The 26,974-nt window shown below is 43.5% G+C and overlaps 1 protein-coding gene and 1 non-coding gene across 6 annotated transcripts; one reads left to right on the forward strand and one right to left on the reverse strand.

Moving 5' to 3' along the window:
- Positions 1-103, reverse strand: LOC128104823 (U6 spliceosomal RNA). Its single transcript, XR_008216123.1, has one exon. It is a non-coding gene; the product is annotated as a U6 spliceosomal RNA (small nuclear RNA).
- A 1,988-nt stretch (positions 104-2,091) lies between these two features.
- On the forward strand, positions 2,092-14,504 carry LOC128104743 (zinc finger protein with KRAB and SCAN domains 3). Of its 5 annotated transcripts, none has more exons than XM_052729762.1 (6): positions 2,092-2,182; positions 8,055-8,532; positions 9,649-9,796; positions 10,096-10,160; positions 10,422-10,545; positions 12,797-14,504. In XM_052729762.1, the coding sequence occupies exons 2-6, from the start codon at positions 8,116-8,118 to the stop codon at positions 13,702-13,704; spliced, it is 1,662 nt and encodes a 553-aa protein (XP_052585722.1). In that variant the 5' UTR covers positions 2,092-2,182; positions 8,055-8,115; the 3' UTR covers positions 13,705-14,504. The 5 variants fall into 5 exon arrangements, with proteins under 5 accessions (XP_052585722.1, XP_052585723.1, XP_052585721.1 ...); XM_052729763.1 differs by having other exon boundaries at positions 2,102-2,182; positions 8,058-8,532; XM_052729761.1 differs by lacking the exon at positions 2,092-2,182 and adding an exon at positions 2,189-2,461.
- Positions 14,505-26,974: the final 12,470 nt, after the last annotated feature.

Genomic DNA, 26,974 nt, shown 5'->3' on the forward strand with positions numbered 1-26,974 from the left:
AAGAATATGGAATACTTCATGAATTTGCATGTCATCCTTGTACAGTGGCCATAATAATCTGTGTATCTGTCTAATTTTAGGATATGGTGCTGAAGCAAGCACTCTGCATAGAATTTCTGTATTAACTTAGGAAAGAATAACACCCTAGTGATGTTGAATTCTCAAATACACAGATATGGTATATTATCTTTCATTATTTGGTAGGGGTATCTTTCATTAGGTATATACTTTTATGGTTTAAAATTCTATTATTATAGGACAATTTCATGCACATATAGTGAGTTTTGATCATCTTCACCTCTTATCACCCTCCCCCTTCCTCACTGAAATCATCTCCCACTGAAATCCTTCTTCCCAAGACCTCTCTACCTTGATGTCTTTGTGTGTGTGTGACCCGCTGAGTTTAATTATGGTTGCTTGCATGATCATGAGTTGGGTTGTTTTGTTTTATGAGGATGGATCTCACACTAATCCAGGACTCACAATGTGGAGCAAGCTGGCGTGGAACTTGAACCTGTTACTTGAAGTGATTCTCCTTCCTGAGCTTCTCATGTGCTGGGATATGAGCCCACATAGCTGGCTCTTAACTATCTATCCTTAATAAATAAAGTCTTACATTTCCATTTATATTTTCTTGCTACTGTAATGGTTGCCTTTTTTTTTTTTTTTTTTTTTTTTTTTTTTTTTTTTTTTTTTTGGTTTTTCGAGACAGGGTTTCTCTGTGTAGCTTTGCGCCTTTCCTGGAACTCACTTGGTAGCCCAGGCTGGCCTCGAACTCACAGAGATCCGCCTGGCTCTGCCTCCCGAGTGCTGGGATTAAAGGCGTGCGCCACCACCGCCCGGCTTAATGGTTGCCTTTTTAAGGTGATGTTTTCTTATTTGGGTTGGTTATGAAAAATGTAATTATCAATTTTTTAAGTTTAGTATCTTAAACCTAAATTTGCTAATTATGACAATTTGAAGATTATATTATCTTGGATTTAATATAAAAGTCATTCAGAATGGTCCTTAAAAATGTTATGTATTTATAATTAATATTTTAATCAGAAAATGCAACTAGTTGTAAAATTAAAAAAAAACCACATTCCCCTCATCTTTATGTCCCCTTTTCCTCCAGTTTCTAAACATTTGCATAATTTTCTGATGCATTTCCTTAAGGACTTCTTTGTGATGATACAAGCAAATATTTTCTTTTTACTTTTTTCTATTTACAGAGATGTCAGGCTGTACAAGGAGTCATTATTTTCCTATCTTCCCGTAGTTGTCCTTGGGAAAATCCTGTTTTGAAAGTCTGTTGGTGCTAGAGCCATCTTTCTTAGATAAATGTAGCTACCGCCCCTCATCAAAGACACCTCTCTTTACAACAGAGATCATCACAGGGAAACGCAGCGGGACACAATGCAGAGATCAACAGATACATCTACATCGCAGCTCCTGCATCTATGGCTCAGAGGACATGGAGGAAGAGAAGCCAAAAAGAGACTGTTAAGAGCCAGAGTACCCGAAGTCAGCTGTGAAACAGTTCCTCCTAGGAATGGCTGCATACACAAGACGGGAACAATAGACATGTTAACTTTCAAGGGGGGTAAAATTTCACAGGGTGCCACCCCTAACCAAAGAACCACAGGCAATTATTGACTGCTGGGAAGTGGAGAATTAGTCTATCCCAGAGATGAGCCCCCTTATTGATTGTCCAATACAGAATGGTCAGCCTTGAAATCATATATACACACACAACAAAAAAACCGACTTAGCAGGTTGAGTTTATATATATATAATGTGTGTGTATAATATTAAATAATTACTATATAATAATATAATGTATTATTTATAATGTGTGCATGCACATACCTATACACATTTATGAATGTAACAATAATAAAAGGCTATCAACTTGAGAGTGGGAGGGGATGGGAGGGTTACTTGGAAAGAACTGGAGGGAGGAAAGGGAGGAGAGAAAGTGATGTAATTCTACTTCAGTTAAAAAATATATATTTTTTTTTTTTTTTTCAATTTTTTTTTTCCGGAAGCAACCACGAACAGGAGGGAGAAGAGGGGAAGGCGAACCATAGAGTGTCGCTGTTGCCTAGAGAGGCCGGAAGTGCCCCGTGCCCCGCCCCCCAGGGTCGGACTTTCGGACACTTTTGTGACTGCGGGGTGCTGCGCGGTGCTGCGATCGCGGGTGGGTTTGGGTCTCGTCTCGCTACGGTCCTACCGCGGGCCCGGCTGCTTGTGGGTGGTGAGGGTGGGACAGAACACCTTCCTCCGCGGCCTAGCGGCGCCGGGAAAACAAACTCGGTGGCCACCTGGGCCGAGCGCCCGACAGGGCCTCCGGCGCCTCGCCTCGGGCCGGTTCCGGGTGTCTGGTCAGTCTCAGGGCCTTTGGAGATGGGATTCTTGGGTCACATACTTAAGCTTTGAAAATGGGAGACGGCACAGTTTTGCTTTTCCTGGAGACAAGGTCAGTTCCAAGGTCTTTATTCTGGGGTACTGGAAAAGAGCCAGAACTTTGGAGTCGGGTTGCCTAGTGGATTCTGGCCTCTGCTACTTTGTGACTTTCTCCCAATCCCTTAACCTTTCTGTGTTTTGCTATTTTAGGGGATAACGATATCGCCTAACTTACTGGATTGTCGTGAGGAGTAAATGGCTTCATTTGTGCAAGGTGCTTAAAATAGTACCAGGCACGGGGTAATCTGCACAGTGTAAAGATGCTTTTATTATTACTGTTGCTGTTTCTAACTAGGACAGCACTTTCTCTTCAGTGGCTAGCCCTGGTACTGGCTGTTGTCTTTTGAATTTTAGTGCTGTTTACCAGTTCTCTTTGTAATGGATAATTTCTGTATTTTAGGAGGGAAAATAAAACGTTCTGGAGAAGAGCCTGTCCTAAAGGAAAAATTAAAAGTGGTTTGTGTAGTGTGTTGTGGTGCTCGGACTCACAGAGTTTTAAAATCTTGGGGATACCTTTTTTTAGGGGGAGGAGGAGCTTGAGAAACAGGAGGAGCAGCAAGAGGTATCTTAACAGTGAAGAAGCATAAGGACCCTGGTGTGAGCTGACATTGCTGTTTTGCTTGGTGCTTCGACCTGCCAGCTTTCTGACCCTCAGCAAGAATCCTCACCTGCATAAGGATCGCATGGATGGATGATAGATATGATTGATAGGTAGATAGGTAGATTGGTGGTAGATTTAGAGATATGTAGATCTGACACTGAGTCACACTAACATCCTTTGTTCTTTTTACAGGTTTTCAAGGCTAATATTGACCATATATAGTTTACCATTGTCCTTGAATTGACATCTCTTGCAATCTTTGATAATCCTTTCATCTGCCTCCTTTTTCTTGGAGAATTTGGAGTTTTTAACATTCTCAGGACCTACAGGGATCCCTGTAGCATTCTTTTTTCTATTTGTAACTTAACAAAAGACTAAAGACCATGTCTTTGGTTTGCTTATTTGACAAACGCAGTCCTGATTCTTTACCCTTGTATGCTGCCCAGTTGGGCTGAGACTCCAGGTAGGACAAGTGATGAAACATGAGTGGTTGAAAATGACTTTTAAGAATATACCAATGTTCATTTTCCTCCCTACACCCACCCCCTTTAATCTCGGGTTTACCCTTACCTCCCTTGACCCCACTGAAATGCTTTGGACTGTATTTAGGAAAGAAAAGACAGGATTTTGTGTAATATTTAAGATTATATTGGGAAAGGTTTAAATGCAGGTCAGAGAAAAACTTCAACTCAACTGCAGTAGTCAGCCCATCAGCAGCAGTCATTTTGAGTCATTTTCACGTGTGGTTTTCCTGCCTCTCCCTCTCCTTCACTTTCCTCTCTCCCCATCTGTCCTTCCCTACCTCCCTTCCCCTCCTCTTCCTCCCTTCTTTTCTTTCTTTCATTCATTTTACAGCAAACTGGAGGCCAAGACATCCTAACATTTATCTGCAAGCATGTCAGTGCTGAGATAGGAACTTTAATTTAGCCGCACTGTCACAATAAACAGAATTGACGGCAGCTCTTTAATCCTGTGTTCATGTTTTCCTGATTGACCCACAGATGTCTTTTTACAGTCTGGGGATGTTGTTTAAACTGCATGGTGTGTATTGAATTGCTGTCTCTTGTGATCTACAATAGTCTTGCCTTCCCTTTGCTTCCTGTTTAAAACTCCATTTATTTATGGGAGAATGTGCATTTTCATTATTCTCGCATCAATTGCTTTATTCTACTGATACTTAAAAACAACCCTTTATCTTTAGCTTCTTAGTTCTCGCACTTGGCTGCACTTTGGATCACACCAGTAGGTTGTCAAATACGGAGGCCTGTGGCCCACCCCAGCAGCTTGTCCAGTTGACCTTGGCTTCCCAACTGTCAGGAGGCTTTAAAAGCTTCCCAGTGATTCTCTTATGTAGCATAGCTTTACTTTTTTTTTTTTTTTTTTTTTTTTTTACCTGTACTTGAGTTCTTGGATCTAGAGTTGTGATTAAATTTAGGTCTGCTTACTTGAGAAAAAAATTAGGAGTATCCCAGATCTCTTGTGACAGCTAATAAGGAGGAAGTATTTTCTAACAGTTTATGTAATATTCATCCAGGTGTGATGGTTCACACCAGTAATCTCAGCTCTTGGGAAGTGGAGTCAGAAAGATTGCCATGAGTTCAAGACAGCTTGGGCTATGTGGTAAACTCAAGGCCATCCTGGACTGGGGTGAGACTCTGCCTTATAAAACCAAAAGAAAAAAGCACAATTAAGTCAAGGTTACTTAACTTCCATCTGTCATCTGTGCTGTCCCTTGAACTGTAGGAAGTTGGAATGAGAAATTCAAATGGGCACAGACTTGGAAATATCTTTTCCCTTAGTAACTCTCCCAGCCTTATTCATTCTGATCTCCTTCTTCCAATGGGTAAAGAGGAGTGCACTGACATCTCGGTGTACTCAGAGAACTTTGCAGGCAGTTCTAGCTTAAAATCTCAATCCTTCTGATTCCAAGGAATCAGGTCTTCCATCCCTTTTAGGAAGCCCAGGTCTCAGTTCTGAGAAGCTGTGAAAAACTGAGACTGGTTAATATGTGGCATTTCCAAGTCATGCAGCTGATAGTGGTGGAAGAAGGGCTTCCATAAGTGTCTTATTTCACTGCCCATGTTCTAACTCAGGTGGGATACTCAGGCAACCTTCTTTGGCATAGGTTATGCCCACTTCAGCTCCCTTGTGAGGCACATTGGACAGCCACTGAATGCTCATTTAACACAGCTTTTGAGATTCCACAGTGAAGGAAAAGGAGGGGTACCTTTTTTTTACTCATTCTGCATGGGTCAGATATCTCCAGCACATCCGCTCATCCATCTGCTGTCTGTTGTCCAACCATGGGAAACAAGCATGCCTGCCTGTGTGCTGTGGAGGCAGCCTTTGTCCTTACCTTCTTAACCAGTCGACTACCTCCTCTGGTTTCTAAGTTTCCTGTAAGTTTAGAACACGGAGATGAGTCAGCATGTTTTTTAGTTTTGAAGTTTACAGTATGTGTGTGTGTGTTGTATGTTTATGTTCAAATGTGTGTGCGTTTTATATACTGGTACACATGTGTACACATGGAAGCCAGAGATCAGTATTGAATGTCTTCCTCTATTGCTCTCCACCTTTATTTTTATTTATCTATGTTTCTGAGACAGGTCTCTCACTGAACCTAGAGCTCACCAATTAGGCAAGAGTTAGCCATCAAATCTAGGGATCCTGGAGTCTCTAGCTCCCCACTGTGAGAATTACAGGTCCGCTCTCAATTTCTCTCTTCAGAGGTATGAGGTGTTCAGATCCATTTACAGAATGTCCTTTGGAAAGCTTATTGTAGGGTTCAGATTTCCTAATTACTCTGGCAAAGTACCTAACAATATAACTTAAAGAAGGGTTATTTGAAGATACTGTCTACCATAGAGGGGAAGTCAGAGGCAGAAGGCTGGGGTGGCTGGTCACATTATGTCTGTAATCAGGAAGCTCTACTTTGTACTTTTTATTAGGTCTAGGACCTTACTTAGCCCATGGAATGGTACTACCTATATACACAGTGAGTTTTCTTACCTTAGTTAAAGCTCTCTAAAAATGCCCTCACAGAGTCTAAGTGATTCTAAACCCTGTCACGTTATCAAGATTAACTTGTGATCATTAAGACATCACTTAGATCATAACGTATTAACCCTGGCCCCTATAGTCACATTCATCTCATAATGTAAAATGTGTTTTTGTCTGTCTCCAAATGTTCATATAGTATTTAGCAGTCCCAACACTATGTAAGTGCAGAGTCTTCTCTGCAACTCAGGCAATCTCTTAACTGCGAGCTCCTGTAAAATAATACAAGTAGTATGCTTCTAATGTACACTGGTACACAGTAAACATTCCTATTCCAAACATGAGGAATGGGAGCATGGCAGGGAGAGATTGGACTAAAGCAAGACTGAAACTCAGGAGGAAAACACCAAGTCCTACACGTCTGGGGCTCCTGATGGGATCATGGGCTTAACAGCTATGGGCAGCTCTAGCTCTCCACTCTAATGTCTACAGCACATGTGACCTCTCTGTTCCAGCTCTACTCTGTGCCTTGGCTTTTCTCAGCAGATGGCCCATGATCCTGGCATCTCCTGTATTTTGGAATCTCTATTGCCATTTAGGCTCTAAATCCCCAGCTTCATGCAATGGTCTTCTTACGGGAAGTCTGACCACCTCACAGCCTCGTCGGAGGGTCTTTCTGGAATTGTGCAAGCCTCCGTGACCCCCTTTTATACCTTTCATGCTTGCAAAACCAGTACTACGTAGATGATTCTTTCAAGTATTGCTTGCTTGAAATGTAGCTTGATTCCTTTATACCATTGTTGTAGTGGTCTCCCTGTGCCTCTAAGGCTAGTGGGGGAGGGGGACAGCATATATCCATAAGGCAGCCATTTTGACTCAGTAAACTCTTGTGATGTTCTCAGTTTAGGTTCTCCCTTTTAAATGAATTTCACAAGTTAGGATTTGGAATGGAGTGGATGGATGGGGTCTTGCTCTCAGAGAGCTTTCCCTATTTTCCAGATGTAGAAAACAGGATTTATCTTTCAATTATGATGTGTGTGACAATTACAGAAGCTCTGCCTGTCTACACCATTATTTCATTACACTAGAACACACTCCTTTCCGGAAGAAACCACATTTTTCAAATATGTTTGGTTTCTCTGCTTATTGATTTGAATAAGAGCAGTGAATACTAGTCATGCCATGGCCTAAATCCTCTCCTGTTTGTAAATTTTTTCTGCCAAATAAATTAGTCTGATATATTTTTAATGCAGTCTTAAGTTCTCATGACATGGACTGAATGCAGCCAGATTCTTTGCCAGGATGTAAATGTAAACAGATTCTATTCCCGTTCCTGAAAAGGTCTGTATTCCACTCTGAAACCCCATCAGCTAGGCTTCCACTGCTTACATGTTTCTGGCATTCTGGAATTACCAAATCTTACCAGAATGGCCTACTAAACTTTACTTCCATCCATCTAGGGCATTAGCCTACAGCTCCAAACTCTGGCCTTCCTCTCCATAAACCAGTCCATAGATAAGAAACACACGGTCAAGTGTGTCACAGCAGCGGCCTCTCTTCTCGGGTCTAGTCATGTCGGGTACTTTGTCGCTGCCATGACAAAGCCCTCAACAGGAGCAAGCCTAGCAAGGGCTTCTCTTGGTTGGCAGTTTGACCGCGCAGTTCAACATGGCGGCAGCGACTCGCGTTCTGACTGTAGTCGGGCAGCAGAGATGAATGCTGCTGTTCCACGGGCGCTCTCCTTTCTGTGTGGGACCGGAGCCCGTGGAATGAGGCCACCCACGGTCACGGTGGATCTTCTGACTTAAGTTTAGCCTCTCCAGAACACCCTCACGGATATTCGTAGTTGATTCTAAGTCCCCCGAAATGGTACAGAATGAAAAGCTACAGAGGCGTTTGAACAAAAGGATCTCCTCAGTTGTTCCATGGCAGCTTCCCCGGGGTCCTGGGCATAGGAGGAGGGGAGCATTTGCAGCTACAAGTGGCTCATAGTCATCCCACCTCTCAGTAGTCTTTTGCAGAAATACAACTCAGAGCTACAGTGAAACGGAAGAACGACTTGGCCCGGGATGGCTAGAGAATCAAGGGAAAGCACAACCCTGGACTCGCACTCTGCAGAGGACCAGATGGAGTTACTGGTCATAAAGGTGGAACAGGAAGAGGCCTCCCCCTTGGCAGAGGAGGCCAGTTGGCTGGGCAGCCCTGGGCCCGACCGCTCCCGCCAGCGCTTCCGCGCTTTCCGCTACCCCGAGGCCGCTGGGCCCCGGCAGGCGCTGAGCCGGCTCCGGGAGCTCTGCAGACAGTGGCTGCGGCCAGATATGCACAGCAAGGAGCAGATCCTGGAGCTGCTGGTGCTGGAGCAGTTCCTGACCATCCTGCCAGGGGAGCTGCAGGCCTGGGTGCGCGAGCAGCACCCCGACAGCGGGGAGGAGGTGGTGGCGCTGCTGGAGTACTTGGAGAGGCAGCTGGACGAGACACCTCCACAGGTAGAAGGAACAGGTTTAGGGTCTGAGCCCTATGCTCTGTGCCTTCCAGAAACCTCAAGCAAGATCCGAGGGAGGCATTGCTTAGAGCCCGAGAAGTCTCGGTCTGAACTGGGAACCTGAGGCAACCAGCGAAGTGACCTGGACCCCTCAGAATAGTTAAGAGCACAAAGGAAAGGATTGGGAAGAACGCAGTCCCAGTGAAGCTCGGGTAGAATGTGTTGAGCAGAGTGGTGACAGGTTAGCTATGCACTTCTTAGCTCCTGTGCTGAGTAAGACCCAAGGACAGGGTGGAGCAAGCGATGCTAGGCACAGACGACTTTGTAGGAGTTTTCTTGGCTTGTCAACGTGACCGCATCTTCAGTGCTGCGGAGCTTCTGCCACCTTGCTTTGTTGTTCTCGTTGACAGTGGAGGGAAAGTCCACAGTTTTCTTAGCATCTAGGAAGGTTTTTCCTATCCAAATTCATGGACTCCTGGTAGAAAATGGGCTGACTTTAACCTCTACCTTCTGGCCTATTTTAGGAGACAGTTTCCTCTCTGCTTCCCTTAGTGTTTTCATATTCAGGGGACACATGGCTTTCTAACCAGTGACCAAAGCCAAATTTCTGGACTTGGAATTATTGCCCAAGTTTTGTAACAGTGAAAAGTCACCACAGTCTCTGACCTTCATTCTGTGTAAAAGCTGTGGGAATGCTGAGCAGTGGAAGAGAACGGAACTTGGAAACTAACTTGATGATCTAGACGCAAACCTGCATAGGACAGTACATGCCACACCGTACTGTGTGGTTTCCCACACTGTGTAGACTAAACTAGAAACAGCACCCTCAGTGTTCTGATAAGACGTTAGCATGTAATGCATTTCTATCACCATTTTCCTAAATGGGTCATAAGTCCACATGCGTATGACAGAAAGCGTTGAATGGACTGTGGAAACATTGCCTCATCTGCCGTCTTAGTTTTGTCAGTTAGCTGAATGATTCTGGATAAGCTGTACCCTCATGAAGTTGTTTGTATTAAATGAGAACCAATTTGAGAATTTGGAGACACTGTCAAGCTGAAAGTACTTTGAAAATGTCTAATAAATAGATGGAAAATACAAATAAATGAATGACTTCTAGGTTCCAGATGATGACGATGGGCAGGAACTCCTTTGTTCCAAGGCGGTACTGTTGACATCAGCTCAGGGCTCAGAAAGTAGCCAGATGGAGCCCATGGAGCCTCTACTTAAGCAGGAGTCTTTGGGATCCCTGTCCTCAGAAGTCAGAGGTCAGTATTACTAAGCTTTATGTCTTTTTTCTTTTTGTGATGGTGCATGTGATGAAATCCAGGACCTCACACATGTTAATCAAGTTGCTTTCTCAATGAGCCATAGTCAGGGTTCCGAGAGCTTTTGTGTACCTTCAGAGAACAGCTTTGGATCCGGTGGCAATCAGGTATTTTGGAAAGGAAAATATTTTATAAACTTGTATTTGCATAAATTTATTAGTCAAGTTTTTAAACCTGGGTTCTACAATGTGAGGAGGCTGGCTGCTAGTGTGAGTCTCACCTAGAGGTCTTTGTTGTAGTCACCCAGGGGGGCCACTGTGGAGAAGATGGAGTGACAGCTCCCAGGCTCACTTCAGAGTTGCAGGTGAGCTAGAGCTGTTCCCCTCCTCAACATCCTTTACTCCTAGTGTTCTTTCTTCCCACTCCATCCCTGTCCCTATCCTCCATTCTCCACCCAGTTCCTGGTGGGGATGTGAATTTCCTTATCATCCCAAGATCTGTTTACTGTTAAACTTCCCGTAGCATGTTTGAGGTTTTGCCATTTGGGGGTGGAATGAGTGAGCCTGTGAGCTTGCAACCCAGACATTCCCTGTTCCATTTCTTTGGTGGACTTTTATTCTTTTAGGGGTTGCTGAAAATGGAAGATGTAGCCCCAGCCCTTTCCCCCAGATGGACAGAGCAGGATCCATGTCAGATGAACCTCTACAAAGACGAAATGCAGGAGAACTCCGGCAGCCTGGTTTCCCTAGGTAAGACTGATGGGTACTAATTTCTTCTCAGGCTTCTTGCTGTCTTTTCTATAATAGAACCTACTTCCCCTGTTAGGCTGTTAGAAGCTGTTGAGCCCATTATGTTTGAAATTATAGACACACTTTGAAAGCCTATTATTGACTAGCTCCTTAATGCTTGTAATCTTGATTCTTTGTCTTCTGTCAGTTAGGATTTCTATTTCTGTGACAAAACACAGTGACTAAAAGCAGCTTGGGGAAGAAAGGGTTTATTTCAGCTTACAGTTCCACATCAGAGTCCAGCATCAGAGTCAGGACATTAACTCAAAGCCGAAACCTGGAGGTAGAAACAGAAGCCACAGCAGGGTGCTGCTTACTGGCTTGCTTTTCATGGCTTATTCAGCCTGTTTTCTTGTATACTCCAGGACAACCTGCTCAGGAGAGGCACTGCCCTGAGCTAGGCCTTCCCACATTTCTAATTCATCAAGAAAATGCCCCACAGACTCACTTACAGACCAGTCTTCTAGAGGGATCATCTCAATTAAGATCCCTTCTTTCCAGATATGTCCAGGTTTGTGTCAAGTTAACAAAAACCAAGTAGCACACCCCCTGAGTGTTGTAGTCAAGATGAGTGGGATAAAGTAGATCCCATCCTAGTGTTGTTCTGGCTCAGAGGAGATGCTGTATAAAGATTGAGTACTGGGGCTGTGTATCTCAGAGGCAGAACACTTGCCTAGCATGTATGAGACCATAGCTTCAATGAACTGGAAAGAAAATCTTCCCTTCCCCTTCCTATTCCCATCCATGACTAGTGAAAAAGCTGAGGAGTCTCTCCACAAGAAATGGGTCATGGGGTCACAGTGTGAGAATTAGAAGCAACATTAGAGACCAGCTATAATAGGTCCTAGCCCTAGAGGCAAGGACACAGAAGGTTATCTGACTTGTCAAAGGTCACACAACACATTGGTGGCATGTTAGTGGCTCCAGTTTTGTCTCAGAGAGCTGATGCTCTATTCTGGTGTGCCTGCCACTGCCAGGGCACAGTTCACCATAACTCCCTTTGTCTTTATCACAGACAAATGTGGACACTGCAGAAATCTTTTCACTTGCCTTGTTTTCTGTTACTTCCTGTGCTCAGACCTTCTTGCATCTATTCTAGTTTGTTTTCTCTCGATAATAAATACAATATGCTATCATAAATACACTATGACCCAAACACTATGGCTCTTTGAAGGAATCAAGGGTTTATTCCCGTGACACAGTTGAGAGAAACGAGAGCAGGAAGCTCAGGGCAGGGACAGAAGCAGGGACCACTGAGAAGTGCCACAAACTGGCGTACTCCCTTGCTGTCTTTTAAATAAGAACTACCCGCCCAGGGAATGGTACCCTCCAGTGTGCTGGGCCTTCCCACATCAGTGATTAAACAAGAAAATGTCCTACAGCCTTGCCCACAGACCAGTCTGATGGAGGTGGTTCCTCAATTGAGATAACCTTTCAGATGTGACTCTAGTTTGTGTCAAGTTGACAAAAAGTAACCAGCACAAATTAGTTGACCCATGTCAACTTGACATACAAATACATCACTATTAAATCATAACCTTCCCTTTCTTGTTTATCCCCAAGATCTTACGTTAATATATAAAACAGTATAATTTTTAAAAATCTCTGTCTTTTTAAAAATCTCAACACTTTAAAATTCAGAGTCTTTAAAAAATATCCAGTCTCTTTAACTGTTGGTTCCTGTAAAATTAAGAACATGTTAAATGATTCTTTACTCCAAAAGGGAAGGACGGGGGGCATAAAAACAATCACTTAAGCAAAGCCAAAATCCAGCAGTGTAGCTTCAAATCTTGTAGCTCAGTATCCAAGATCTATGACTCACTAATGACTTTTTGGCCTCCAAAGGCTTGGTCAGCTCCACTTCTCTCCAATAGAGAAAATGCAGTATTTAGGTTTATGTCTGTGTTGCCTTTCTATTATTACAACTTAGAGGTTCCCATCCACCTCCACTGTGTATCCACCGAAGTCGTTAGTTCTCATTATTTTTCCTCTGTTCCCTCCACTCTTGGTTATACCCTTCTTCCAACAGCCCCGTTCCTGTCTTCATGTTTCCCTAGCTTTTCTGCTACCCTCCTTTTTGTCCCATCCTAAGTTCTGCATTTAAATGCTTGACCTTGGTGTCTATATAGACCTTGGTAGTTCATGTCTCCATTCATCACCATGCTCCTATGCAGGAGCACTTAATTAACAGTTGCTGGCATTTGTGTTTCAGATCAGGAGATGCAGACTAAGATTAGGGACTTACCTCCAGCTGAGGACTACACAGAACAAAAGCCTGAGCAGACACTGTGCTACTTGGGTGAAGAGACTGTTCAGATTCCTGCAGGTGCAGAAGCCAGTGAGCAGGAAGGCAAGTCACAGACAACACAGAAAAGTGCCACCGGAAACAGGCGGTTCTATTGCCGTGAATGTGGAAAGAGTTTTGCTCAGAGTTCAGGCCTAAGTAAACACAAAAGAATCCACACTGGATTGAAGCCCTATGAATGTGAGGAGTGTGGCAAAGCCTTCATTGGAAGCTCAGCTCTCATCATTCATCAGCGAGTTCACACTGGCGAGAAGCCATATGAGTGTGAAGAATGTGGCAAGGCCTTCAGTCACAGCTCAGACCTCATCAAGCACCAGAGAACCCACACTGGGGAGAAGCCCTACGAGTGTGATGACTGTGGGAAAACCTTCACCCAGAGCTGCAGCCTCCTTGAACATCACAGAATCCACACTGGAGAGAAGCCATACCAGTGCAATATGTGTCCCAAAGCCTTTAGGCGTAGCTCCCATCTCCTGAGACATCAGAGGACCCATACTGGGGATAAAGACTTTTTTGTTCCAGAACCTTACTGGGAAAGTCAGAGTAGGGTGGAAAGCCATTGGGAAAATATTGAAACTCCTGTGTCTTATCAATGCAATGATTGTGAGAGAAGTTTCAGTAGGATTACAAGCCTTATTGAACACCAGAAAGTGCACACTGGTGAGAAACCCTTTGAGTGCAAAACATGTGGAAAAGGCTTCACCCGACCTTCCTACCTCATTCAGCATCAGAGAAGACACACAGGGAAGAAAACTTCCGTCACAGTCACCCCTGCTGTACATTCCGAAGTTGGTGTTCAACTCTCATTGAACTGAAGCCCCATGAGCCCCTATTGACTGCAGAAGTCACAGGCTAGGGCTCTATTAATAATGCCCATCCTCAGATGTTAGGGATCTGGCTGAGACTCATTATCTTCTACATGCTAGGAGGTAACTAGAGAAAAACAAAAAATCTTATTTCATAGGCGGTTATGAGAAAGAGTTGTCTGCAAGAGTTCTCACCCATGGAATCAAATGGGCTTCCTGACTGGCAAATTGCCTTCCCTTGGCCTGCATCTCAGGTCTCCTGAGGGATGCTTATGCTTTGGGGGCGTTACTCTGACCCTTTGTTAGGCTAATGAGCCCTTCATAAGTGGTCAGACTTGGAAATCTTACGTCCTGCTTTGTGCCTTGTATACAGGTGCTAATTAATAAACATTTATTAAATATACTGGTGAGATTTCCTACATAGCTCTGAAAACCCATTATTATCTGGAAATTTTCACCAAGGCCATTTGTATATCTTTTAAAAAAAATGTTTTAGATTGAGTCAATGTAGTACTGCTTTGTTTTTGTTTTTGATTTTTGCCAAGTACCCTGACTTGGCAGGGGAGGGGTTAAGGTGAGGTTATTGTGCTAGAATCCTTTAATTCTTTACCTAATTTGGAATTCTGTGAGAGTGCCTTAAACAGCTTCCTTAGCATTAAGTCATTGTGAATGTGCCACCCATGGAATTCCACTAATATTTTTTTTCTGTTCATTTTGTTACTAGTGGGAGAAAAAACCAAACAAACAAAACTCCTTTCCTACTCATGTAGTGTGAAAAGCAGTTTCAGAATAAAGTGATCAATGTCTAAGGCTTAGCCTCTTGATTCTCACTTTGGTGGTTATCTGGGACCTAACCCAGAGCTCCGGCCTCCTCTCCTTATGTCATACCCACAGGCTCGACTGTGCTAAGGCAGTGGGTTATGTTACCAAGAGACAGAGGCAAGCAAAGCCCCTCAGGGCTGGGGAAAGTTCAAAAGTGCATGTGGTGCAGCAGGGCTACTCACAAGATCCAGTATGTGTGGAGCGAGAGTTCGCAGGAGCGTCACTGCTGGATAAACAGCATTTGGTCTCCTCAGTGCTCTGTTCCACACTGCTTCCTACAGGGAGAGGGATTCCACAAACCACACTACATGAGCAGTGACATTGGTCATCTGCTGTGTTCTTGTATGACTAGCTTCCCAAGGAAGAACTAGAATCAGACATCTGCCTGTCCTACAGTACTGCCGGGGAATTAACTATGTGAACATTCTCTAGCTTGGCTCTGTCTTTTACTTAAGAATATTTCAGTAGCCAGGCTTAATCCCAGCACTTGGGAGGCAGAGGCAGGTAGATTTCTGAGTTCTGATCTACAGAGCAAGTTCCAGGAAAGACAGGGCTACACAGAGAAACCCTGTCTCAAAAATAAATAAATAAAAATAAAGACAAAAAACAAACAAAACAAAAAAATAAGAACATATTACAATAGAGCACTTGTTTTTGTGGAGGATCCAAGTTCAATACTCAGTACCCACACGGTGTCTTGAAGCTATCCATAACCCATTTCCAGGGAATCCAACACCCTCTTCTGATCATTGAGGGCACTACTAAGCACACGGTACACAGACATACATATGAGCAAAACACTCATAAATAAATCTAAACATCTTTTTAAAAGAGTTTCAGGAACATGGTGTTTGATGTTCTACTTTTCTCAAAGATCATTCACCTCCAACATATTGAGAGTAAACTGCACGAAACCTACCCCTGCTAAGTCCATACTTCATCAGGCCAGTAAATTCACACCAAATCTTTAAACAAATCTTTAAAATAAGAATTGCGCCGGGTGGTGGTGGCACACACCTTTAATCCCAGCACTCGGGAGGCAGAGCCAGGCAGATCTCTGTGAGTTCGAGGCCAGCCTGGACTACCAAGTGAGTCCCAGGAAAGGCACAAAGCTACACAGAGAAACCCTGTCTCGAAAAACCAAAAAAAAAAAAAAAAAAAGAATTTTTTGCTTTGGAGTCCAGAACTCCAGTGTGAGTGCAAGTTTTGCTTTCTTACATGTTGATTCCAAATCACTTGTAACCAATGCCACTTAATTACCCAGGTGAGTACTTACCCTTTATGCTCACTCTCAGTAACTCCCCCTGGACACTGCAGATCAGCAGTTGGTTGGTTGGTTGGTTCATTTGGTTGTTTGTTTTTAATCATGGTAGAAATTTCAGGCTTGTCAATTGAAGTCAGTACTGTGAAAGTGTTTATTACATATATTTCAAATGGAGTTGCTTCTATAAAGGTCTTAGGACACCTGCTTTCTTGCAAACTTTTGTTAGTCTATCGCAGTGGTTCTCAGCCTTCCTAATGCTGTGACCCTTTAATACAGTTCCTCATGTTGTGAACCCCCAACCATAAAATTATTTCATTGATACTTAACTGTAATTTTGCTACTGTTACGAATTGTAATGTAAATATCTGAGATGCAAGATATCTGACATGTAATTCCCCAAGGGGGCTGTGACCCACAGGTTGAGAACCACAAGTCTATCACTTCTTAGGATAAAAATACTCTCATTACTATATCTAGTTATATTTTTCAATTGATTTCTGTCATCAGCAGGTTTCCATAGTTAGAGCAGCAATGTTGAGATTCTGAAGTTTGGATATAGCAAACGTTTCTAGTTTGATTTCATGATGATTTTGCTTATGTGATATATTCTCTCTCACCAAATGCATTTTTTTAAAACTAGGAATCGAGTTATTATCTAACTCCCTCAGAGACTTATCTAGATCTGTGTTTATGAGTTTCCACAGTTTGGTACATCAAGGTTTTCAGAAACCTACAGACACATGATTGACAAATCCTAATGTAAGTGGTTTGTGTTTCAATAATAAATAAATAATATTTAAACATAATAATGGTTAGTTTTATTTTAATTAATTTATTAAATTTGATAATATTTAAAAATAATAAATGATAAATAATAATAAACCACATTTTTATAGTGTGAGTTCTTAAATGTAAAAATACATGGCATGGTTTCTAAACTCTCTGAACATGTATTTTTCCTGCAGAAAATCAATACAATGTATGTGTGTGTTGGAGGGGGCATATCTTTAAGGAATTGGGTTGTGTGATTATGGACCTGCTTTCTGTAATCTGGAGGGAGACCAAAGGTGTAGGTTTCAGTTCAAAAGCCACATGGCTCCAGACTCAAGAACAACAATGTCCAGTTAGCATCCAAGGTCTAAGACAGCCAGTGTCAGGCTCAAGACATTGGCAAGAATGGTATCACTTTTCTAGGGAGAGTCAGCTTTTTTGTTCTCTCAGGCCCTTAACTGATTGGATGAGACCCCGGGTGGGGATCAGGCAGTGTATTTACTGAATTACCCATTCAAATGTTAATCTCCAAAACCACCTTCACAAGCACACTCAGAATGATGTCTGACCAAAATCTGTGGCCCAGAGGACACATGAAATTAACCCTCCTGGTGCTGCAGGTGAGTATTAGAGCATTCGAATTTTGCATCACACTGCCACATGTTTGGTATGTATTTCATATCCCAGACTGACCTCAACTTCTCTTTGAGCTAAGGATGGTCTTAAACTCCGGCTCCTCTTGCCTCCACGTCCCAGGTGCTGGGATCACAGGCGTGTATTAGCACAGCTGGCTGGCTCTGCACTCTTCTCTCTGTAATTCTTTCTGTTGGTAATGGAGCTGAGCAAGGTTGCTTGTAGTCTCTCTAGGTCAGAGCAGAAGGGGAGCAGTTTGAGGCTGAGATAAACGACTGTTCTACAAGCACCCAAAGTAGACTCAGATTCTAGAAGAGTTCCTGTTTAACTCACAAAATTGACTGCTTCTATTTTTCTTTTGATATAAAATACCCAGGCACTTAATGCTTAAGACTAAAGTGTTTCTATCCTGTTTTCAGAAATGAAAGTTCTCTATTTCCAAACAAATTGTGTCTTTAAAACCATCCTGTGACCTGACTGTGTTGGGACAGGTTAAAAGGAATCAAAGATGGACGAGAGCGTGAGAAGTAAATTTTCTTCCCTCTAACCGATTCATTTATGGTTTCATTTTCTTGTCCACCTAACGGGGAACTGACTACATGTATCATAGCTACCTGGCAACCAGCATTACCTGATGTGCCACACAGACTGGCATTTCACACAAGATGGCTTAAGCCCTGTAGTAACCTACCCTGAACAGAAGTTGATATTCGGAGCAACAGACCACTTCCCATTTGGCTTCCTGCCCACCAGGAGGCTTTCATGAGATAGATGCTTTCCCATATTGAGGACTGAGGCTCTGTACCTCATTAAAGGTGTAATTCCAAAGTTAGGAAAACTACTTATGTGCAGCATGACAACAAGAGCTTCTTAGCTACAGAATGGCACACACCATTATATAATGTATAATGTATATTGTCTTTTGGTGCCACCCTGCATGTGATGGTTGGCCTTGGATGCTGACTGTACTAAGAGATGCCTCTAACACCAAGGCTAAATCTTCATCCTTGTCGTCACTGCCGCCACCACTGCCATGTCCTCCTGGGAATGAGTACATACACACACAAAATAAAATAAAAATTCAAATAGAGAGATGCCTGGACTTGTGAAAGGTGTTTCTATCTGTGTATCTATGAGGGTGTTTCCAGATCTGAATAATTACATTACTTTCATTGCTGTGATAAAATACCATGACCAAAGGCAACTTAAGGAAGAGTTTTATTTTTTCCTTTCATTGAAAAAATTTTTTTTTCATACAATATATTCTGACTATGGTCTCCCCTCCCCTATTCCTTCCAGTTCTTCCCCACCTCCCTCCCATCCAGACCACTCCCTTTCTGTCTCCTTAAAAAACAAGCATCTAAAAAACAACAATAACAAGCATCTAGCCAGTGGTGGTGGTGGCACATGCCTTAAATCCCTGGAGGCAGAGGCAGGCAGATCTCTGTGAGTTCAAGGCCAGCCTGGTCTACAGAGTGAGTTTCAGGACAACTAGGGCTACACAGAGAAACCCTATCTCAAAAAAACAAAACAAAAACAATAAAATAAGATAAATAAAAAACCAAACAAATTGGAATATGACCAAACAAGAAAAAGAGCCAGGGGCTGGAGAGATGGCTCAGCGGTTAAGAGCACTGACTGCTGTTCCAGAGGACCTGAGTTCAATTCCCAGCAACCACATGGCAGCTCACATCTGTGACTCCAGTTCTAGTCCCATAAGCAAAACACCAATGTACACAAAATAAAAATATATTTAAAAAAAAGAAGAAGAAAAAGAGCCAAAGAAAAGGTCTAAGAAACACATATAGATGCAGAGGCACACATGCTCACACTCAGGAATCCCATAAAAACCCAGAATTGGAAGCACATAACATATATGAAAAAGGCCTACAAGGTAAGAAAAACAATACCCTCCCTGACTTAACATTATGTGACAAAGAACCTCAAAAGATGCTGTTGACTCAGTTTTATGTCGGCCATCTACTGCTGGACATGGGGGCTGCCCTTAGGAGTGGTTTGTTTCCCTAGTGAAACCCTCTTGGAGAAAACGAATTTTTCATTTGCAAATGGCCATCAATCGGAGCTAGCTTCTGGGTTATGGATAGGAGCATGTGTCCACTTCTCCTTTCAGCTCTAGGAACCCATGTGGTGCAGACCAGTGCAGCCCCTGTGCAGACTGCCATACTAGCCCTGTGGTGTCTAGAAGGCTTTGTTTTCTTGGTGTCCTCCATGCCCTCTGGCTCTTACACTGCTTCCTCGTCCATGGGATTCCCTGAATTGAAGCTTCCAAATAATGGGAGACAGAGCCCCAACTGGACATCTCCTGTCACCAAATGGAGCTTCCACTACCAGGAATGGGTTACATCTAATTGAGTTGTTGGCCAAACGGGCCCCATAAGAACCCCCAAACAACCCATGGAGACATCCCATTTAGGGCTGAGTGTTCTCTCTCTGTATATTGTTTGACTGTGGCTCTCTGTATTTGTTCCCACCTGCTGCAGGAGGGAACTTCTCTGATGATGATGAGCAAGCACAGCTCTATGAGTACAGCAGACTGTCATTAGGAGTCATTTTATTGCTATGTTCTTTTAGTAGAACAGTAGCATTTAGTTATACCCTCAGTCCCTGGGCTATCTAGTTTTGGGTTCTTGGTCACCCAAGAAGCACTGGTATGGGTTCCATCTCACAAAGGGGGCCTTAAATCGGATTATTGATTGGTCACTCTCTCAAGCTTTGCGCCACCCCTGCACCGGTGTATACTGCAGGCAGGTCACCACTGTACATCAAAGGGTTTGTAGCTGGGTTGATATTTACCTTTGTCCCTTGGTAGGGTGCAGAGTACTTTCCAGTACCATGAATACTAGTCCATATGGGTGAAGGCTCTAGGTAGGCACCAGCTGGACTTCTCCATGTTCAATGAGTCTTGTAGGTGTTGTCTAGCAATAAGGCCTTACTGTAAGTTTGTTTGAGAATAATCAATAGCCTTGGAAATAGCCTGGGTTGTTTGGGGGTTCTTATGGGGCCCGTTTGGCCAACAACTCAATTAGATATAACCCATTTCTGGTAGTGGAAGCTCCATTTGGTGACAGGAGATGTCCAGTTGGGGCTCTGTCTCCCGTTATTTGGAAGCTTCAATTGTATTAGGTTTCCATGGGACCCTTCAAATGGTTCTTAGCTGTCCTGCCTTATATTCCCTCCCTGGACCCCTTCTCTTTTCCCTTTGCCTGTTTGATCCTCCCTTTCCAGTCCCCCCCGACCTTGTCTATCCATATCTATTCTATTTCCTCTTCCTAGGGAGATCCACCTGCAGCTTCTCACTCTCTACCTAACCTCTATGGTTATGTGGATTGAAGTTTGCTTAACAATGACTTAACAGCTAATATCCACAGATCAGTGGCTACATACCATATTTATCTTTCTGGGTCTGAATACCTCACTCAGGATTATTTTCTAGTTCCTTCCAATGAGAATTTCATTTCATTTTTTAATGGCTGAGTAATATTCCTTTGCATAAATGAAAGAGAGTTTACATGGCTTACAGTTCCAAAGGGAAAGTCCATAATGTTGGGAAAGGCGTAAGAGCAGTCAGCTGGACCAGGAAGCTGAGAGATCACATCCTCAAACACATGAATGAAGCAGAGCGAACTCTAAGTGAGGCAGTGTAGTGCAATCCTAGTTGGTCTTAATAATGAAAACCTGGAGTCAGATATCAGGGTAAGCCAGGCGTTGGTGGTGCACGCCTTTAATCTCAGCACTCGGGAGGCAGAGGCAGGCGGATCTTTGTGAGTTCAAGGCCAGCCTGGGCTACAGAGCGAGATCCAGGAAAGACGCTAAAGCTACACAGAGAAACCCTGTCTGGAAAACCAAAAAAAAAAAAAAAAAAAAAAAAAAAAAAAAAAAAAAAAAAAAAAATCAAGCTAAAAGCTGAAAGATCAGAGAAGCAAAGGAGCAGCCACAGTCACCTCTTACCTCCGACTCCTCAGACGGAAAAGGGGCCGAGCTCATGACTCCATCCGGCCTTATCACTTCCTCTCTCCGCCCAGCCATATCACTTCCTGTCTCCAGTCTGTACAGACCTCCAGACCTCAGTGGTAAACTAGTGGCTAGCTCCAGCCTCTGATCCTCAGGCAAGCTTTGTTAGAACACAAAATATCTCAACAGGGCAGGGCTACCCACTCTCAAAATTCACCTCCAGTGATGTATTTCCCCCAGCAAAACTCCACCTCCTAGAGGTCCCACGACCTTCCCAGCAGTTCACTGTGGTGTTTGAATGAGATGTCCCCCTTGGTCGTACAGTTAATCCTTGTTGCTCAGTTGGTAGCTGAGGAGGCTTGGGATATATGGCCTTGCTGAAAGAAGTCTGTCACTGTATGTTGTGGGGGTGGGGGTAGAGTTCAAAGACTTGGGCCATTTTGTTCACTTGTTTCTGTGGAGGGGCCCCCAAACAGCTTGACCACACAGCCACCATGACAGGCTTAGGGGCCCAGACACAGCTTCTGTGACAGGCTTACTGGCAGGCAACACCCAGATCCAGGAAAAGTCTTAAGCTGATACCACCTAGGGATCCACCCAGGGGTGAGGAAGTACCTGACATCCCAAACATTCCAACCATTAGATAAGTCCCTGAGTCTAGCACACACCTGTTTTTGTTTTACAGATACCCCTAGACAGTTGTCAGCCAATTAGGGTCCTGGACCCTTGGAATCCCCTCACCCCAACCTCTGCTATGATTAAAACTCTGCCCCACCTGAGCTCAGGGCTCTCTGCTCTCACCACTGTGTCTGACAGACAGACCAAGCTCAGAGCTTGAAGAGAATAAAGGCTCTTTGCTTTTACATGCGGGATTCGGTCTCCGCAGTGGTCCCCCCCCACCACCACCACCACCCGAGATCTGGGCATAACAGTTTCCTGCTTGTGGTTCCTGGTAGGACCTCTCAGCTGCTCTCCACCATGCCTGGTGTTCGCCGCCATGGTCTCCACCATCGTTCTCCACCATGATGGCAATAGACTCTCATCCCTCTGAGCTGTAAATCCAAAACAAGTGCTTCCTTCTAGAAGCTGCCTTGGTCATGGTGTTTTAGAACATCAATAGGAAAAATAACTAAGACAGCCACCAGCTGGGGACCAAGTGGTCAAATACCTGAGCCTCTGGGTGACCTTTCTCTTTCAAATGGCTATAGTGACTTTATCTGTCATTGACATCAAGCTCCAACTCTTCATTCTTTCGGTGTAGCTTCAATGCCACTGACTCTTAAGTGGATTCCTGGCTGGATTGAAACTAGTGAGGCACCCAGCCTCCCAGCCTGGGAGCTGGCTCTCTGCCCCTCCAGTGTATAAATCATTTATTAATTATCCAGCCCCCAACTGTGTAAGTCAGTCTTTATAATTCTCTCTCTCCCTCCATCCCTCCTCCCTCTAGAGAACTTAATGTACTGTAAGGGGACACAAGGAGATTTCAGTTTTCACTCTAGGTTAACTTTCAACCCACAGGTCTGTTTCTTTTATAACTTACTATCAACTTTTCAACCACAAATTTGATGCCAAACAAGAGACAGTAGTTGGGAAAAAAAGAGGTACAGACATACAGGTAAAGGTATGTGACAGTTCCCTGTGATATATGTATAGTATATATATGTATAGCAGCAGTACACAGTCTTGGCTAACTGGTGGGGAAGGGGGAGAAGTGTTTTGCTTCGGTTGTGCCTATATTTCACTGGTAGGTTCCAGGATATGAAGAGACTTGATCCAACAGTGTGTTTTTCTGTTTGGAGGTTAACTCACTGAAGGTAGAATGACCTCAGTTGCCCGATGTCTTAGTTTGTTTTCTTTTGAGACAGGGTCTGCGGTATAGATCAAGCTGCCTTTGAACTTGTAATCCACCAGTCTCAGCCCTCCAAGTGTTGTGATGACAAGCATACACATCTGGCTTCCTATTTAAATTGAACGTTAGTGCACATCTGTGCTTGTTGATATGGATGTGATTCTGTGACCCCGGATCTCTTACTGTCCACCAACCCAATCCCAGGCACCTTAAAGGGCTCTGTGACGCTCTGGGCAACTCTGCAGGAACACCAGCTCCACATGACTCCTGCCCTGCGCTGCCTACATTGCCGCCAAGGACACAACATCCTCTCCCGATAGCTGCTGTTTGACCCTGTGATTGCACAAATCTGTCTCTCTCTTTCTTCCTCCCTTTCTCTTTTCCTTTCTTCTTTCTTTCTTTCCTTCTACTATGAACTCAGCTGACAGTGGTTGGGGAAAGACTTGCAAAGAGGAAAAAGTCAAGGCAATCTGTGAAGGTGCATGGAGGGGAAATGTGTATGAATGATCCAGAAAACGGCGACTGGCTGGGCCCACACTCCAGCCACGAAGTATGTTTATAGCTTTTGTTCATGCCTAAATGAATTGTTAAGCTATTTGGTGAGTTCTTTTATAGTCTAGATACAAGCATTCAGTCAGAGACAGGTTCAAAAATATTTGTCATTTCAACCTCTGTGCTGCCAGGCATTTATTTTGCTCTTGGTCATTTTGTTTACTGAGGTAGGAACTTATTGGGTCTGTTCTTTTCGGATATAAATGTTCAGTGTTCTATTGTCTATCTCAGCATTCTTTCTAAAAGTTTTGGGGCTGGAGATATGGCTTAGTGGTTAAGAGTGTCTACTGCTGTTCAGAGGACCCGAGTTCAATTCCTAGCAGCTCACAGCTCTCTGTAACTCTAGCTCCAGGGGATCTTGCGTCCCTTCCTCTTGCCTCCCTGGGCAACTGCACTGACCCACACACATATAACCTACACCTACACACACACTAAACAGACAAACAAATAAATAAATAAATACGTTAAACAAGTAAGAAAGATAGCATCTGCATGTGGATATGTGTGCACATGTGCTACAGCACATTTGTGGAAATCAAAGGGCAACTTGAGGGCTTCAGGTTTTCCCTTCCACCATGTGGGTTCTGGGACTCAAACTCAGCGGTCAGGCCTGGCGGCAAATGCTCTACCCACTGAGCCATCCTGCCAACGAGCTCCACTCCAGCTTTCTCCAGCTTTGCCAGACATACTACAATTCACTGCATTCTAAGTTCTTTCAAGAATATTTGTGGTGTGTGACCTTTTCCTTGACTTGGGCATTACTGAGAAGTATTCTGCTCAGCGTATAAATGCTTATGGAGTTTGCATTTTTTCTGTAGTTTCATTTCACTGTGGTCAACTGAGATTTTTTTTTCTTGGTTTTTCGAGACAGGGTTTCTCTGTGTGGTTTTGGTGCCTGTCCTGGATCTCGATCTGTAGACCAGGCTGGCCTCAGACTCACAGAGATCCGCCTGGCTCTGCCTCCCGAGTGCTGGGATTAAAGGCGTGCGCCACCACCACCTGGCAAATGTGATTTTTAATTCCTGTTGATTTTTTTTTTTTTTTTGGTTTGTGGTATGGTCTGACATACAGTATATCTTTACTAATCTTTTATGTATATTTCCTGAAAGATTGATGGCATTCTTGCCTCCCATATCATTACTGGTGTTCTGTCCAGCAGGTCTATTGATTATTGAGAGTGACATATAGAGGAAGTCTACGGAAACAGAAAAGTGAATAATATCCAAACTATTGTAACATTCAGGATACTTTTTTTGTTTACTTCTTTGTAGCACTGTGGATTGTGTGTTAGGCAAGTATTCTGCCACTGAGCTAAGTCAGTCCTAGATACTTTAAGAACAAGGAGAAAACAAACCAACAAAAATCCACCTGTATTCCACGACTTGAAGCTGGGTGTGGTGGCTGCTGCCTGGACGCTCAGGTTTTAAGGTCACCCTCAATTACATACCAGATTGGCAGCCAGCCCACGGTACATAAGATCCTTTCCCAAAAGACAAAAACAGAGACTGGAGAGAAGGCTCGGTGATGAAAAGCACTCGCTGCTCCTGCAGAGCACTCAGGTTTGGCAACTCCAGTTTTAGGGGACCCAAGGCCCTCTTCTGACCTCTGTGGGCACTAGAGACATACATGCAGACCCTCACACACATGCATAAAGTGAAATCAATAGACAAAAAGACTCAAGAATTCAAAATGAAAATGTTTCAGGGAGTATTTAAAAATATTTGAAAAAAGTCTTCAGAGGAAAAAGTCTCCACTGGAAGACTCCAATTGGGACTTTTGAGAAGGGCAGACACCGAGACTGGGGGTGGCAGCTGTGTTCTTGCTGCCCTTACAGAGGACCCAAGTTCAGTTCCCAGCACCCGCTTTGAGAGACTCACAACCACCTGTAACTCCAGCTCCAAGGGATCTAACACACTCCTCTGGCCTCCATGGGTACCCAAATGCACAAGTACACTTACACTTACACACACACACACACACACACACACACACACACACACACACACACACACACTAGTTTTTCTTGCTGGGCAGTGGTGGTACACACCTTTAATCCCAGCACTTGAGAGGCAGAAGTAGCTTGATCTCTGGATTCAAGGCCAGCCTGGTCTACATAGTGAATTCCAGGACAGCCAGGGCTACACAAAGAAATTGTCCCTAAAATAAGTTTTCCCTTTTAATTAATTAATGAGATGTATACTAAGTTTAGAGTGGAGCAATAAAGATTTAAACGAAAACAGGCTCTACTAAGGAATCCTCTACTTAGGATGGCTAAAAGTGACAGAATCATAATGACAGTTCTGAGAGGCTGGACTCAACAGCTTCAGATACACAAAGCCATAGTGCGTATGAAGAGTCCCTCTGCAATCAAAGGAAAACTAAAGGTTCTCAATGATGCTCTTAAGAAGTAAGCTGAGGAGTCAATCAAAGTACTCACATAAAATGGAATGCTATGAACATTCACAAATATGAACTGTTTATATAAGATATACAGGAACACTATATATCTACAAAAATATGCAAGGATGACTTACCAATCATTCTGAGGAACAAAAAAATTTGGAAGAGATACAAAAAAGTAGTAAAATGGGTTTTTGGAGAGGTTGTAGTATGAGAACTTTCCAACTTTCCAGGGATAAAAGCTGGAAAGAGATTTAACTAAAAGTTAGCAAATGATTATTCCCAGGGTGGAGAGACACTTATTACCCTAGAACTTGTGGCCTCCAGAATTCACAGAGCACCTTCTGACCTCTGAGAGGTAAAACTGGAGCAAATGAAAATGTTCTTTTCAGTGCCAAGGAACAAAGCCGAGATTAAGCAAGCAGTTCTAGACTCGCTGCTTCCCAGGGCCATTTGAAAGAGCATACACTTTCTACCTTCCTGCTTTGGGATGGAACTTGTTGCCCAAACTAGTCTCACACTGCTGAGGTCAAATGATCCTCATGCCTCAGCCTCCTGAGTGCTGGGGTAACAGTTATGCACCACCACCATGTCCTTTTTCCAGTGAGTGCTACAATATAAAATAACTTGAAAAAGGATCCTCGCTAACAACAGACATGCTGAGTCAACACCGTTTGGGACATCTCTCTAAATATGATTTGTATTGAGAAGACAGTCAGACATCCCTTGTTTCTTGATAGACAGGCAGAGTCTGAATTGTGGTTTTAGGAGGAAGGTTGATTCTTAAATGAGAGCTTACTTTTGAGATAGAACGTTCTCTGCAAATCTTCATTATCCAGATTACCACTGGGTTATGGGACACTGGCCAAATCACACAAGACTTACTATAGAAAGACAATGATACCATAATACTGAGGTGTTTGGACCAAGGTCTGGGCTTTCCTACTTAGACTAAAAGGAGATGAAAACTTTCTACAGAAAATTATGCAAGGCCCCGCATACCACTGCAAGGCATG

This window comes from Peromyscus californicus, unplaced genomic scaffold (genome assembly GCF_007827085.1).
Source record: "Peromyscus californicus insignis strain IS unplaced genomic scaffold, ASM782708v3 Scaffold_8__1_contigs__length_139910024, whole genome shotgun sequence".
Taxonomy (NCBI): Eukaryota; Metazoa; Chordata; class Mammalia; order Rodentia; family Cricetidae; genus Peromyscus; species Peromyscus californicus.

Excerpts from the sequence above, each read along its gene's own strand:
- LOC128104743 (XM_052729762.1), top strand. The coding sequence starts at position 8,116 with ATGGCTAGAGAATCAAGGGAAAGCACAACCCTGGACTCGCACTCTGCA. Across the intron at positions 8,533-9,648 it reads TGGACGAGACACCTCCACAG|GTTCCAGATGATGACGATGG; the intron begins GTAGAAGGAACA and ends AATGACTTCTAG. Across the intron at positions 10,161-10,421 it reads GGCTCACTTCAGAGTTGCAG|GGGTTGCTGAAAATGGAAGA; the intron begins GTGAGCTAGAGC and ends TTATTCTTTTAG.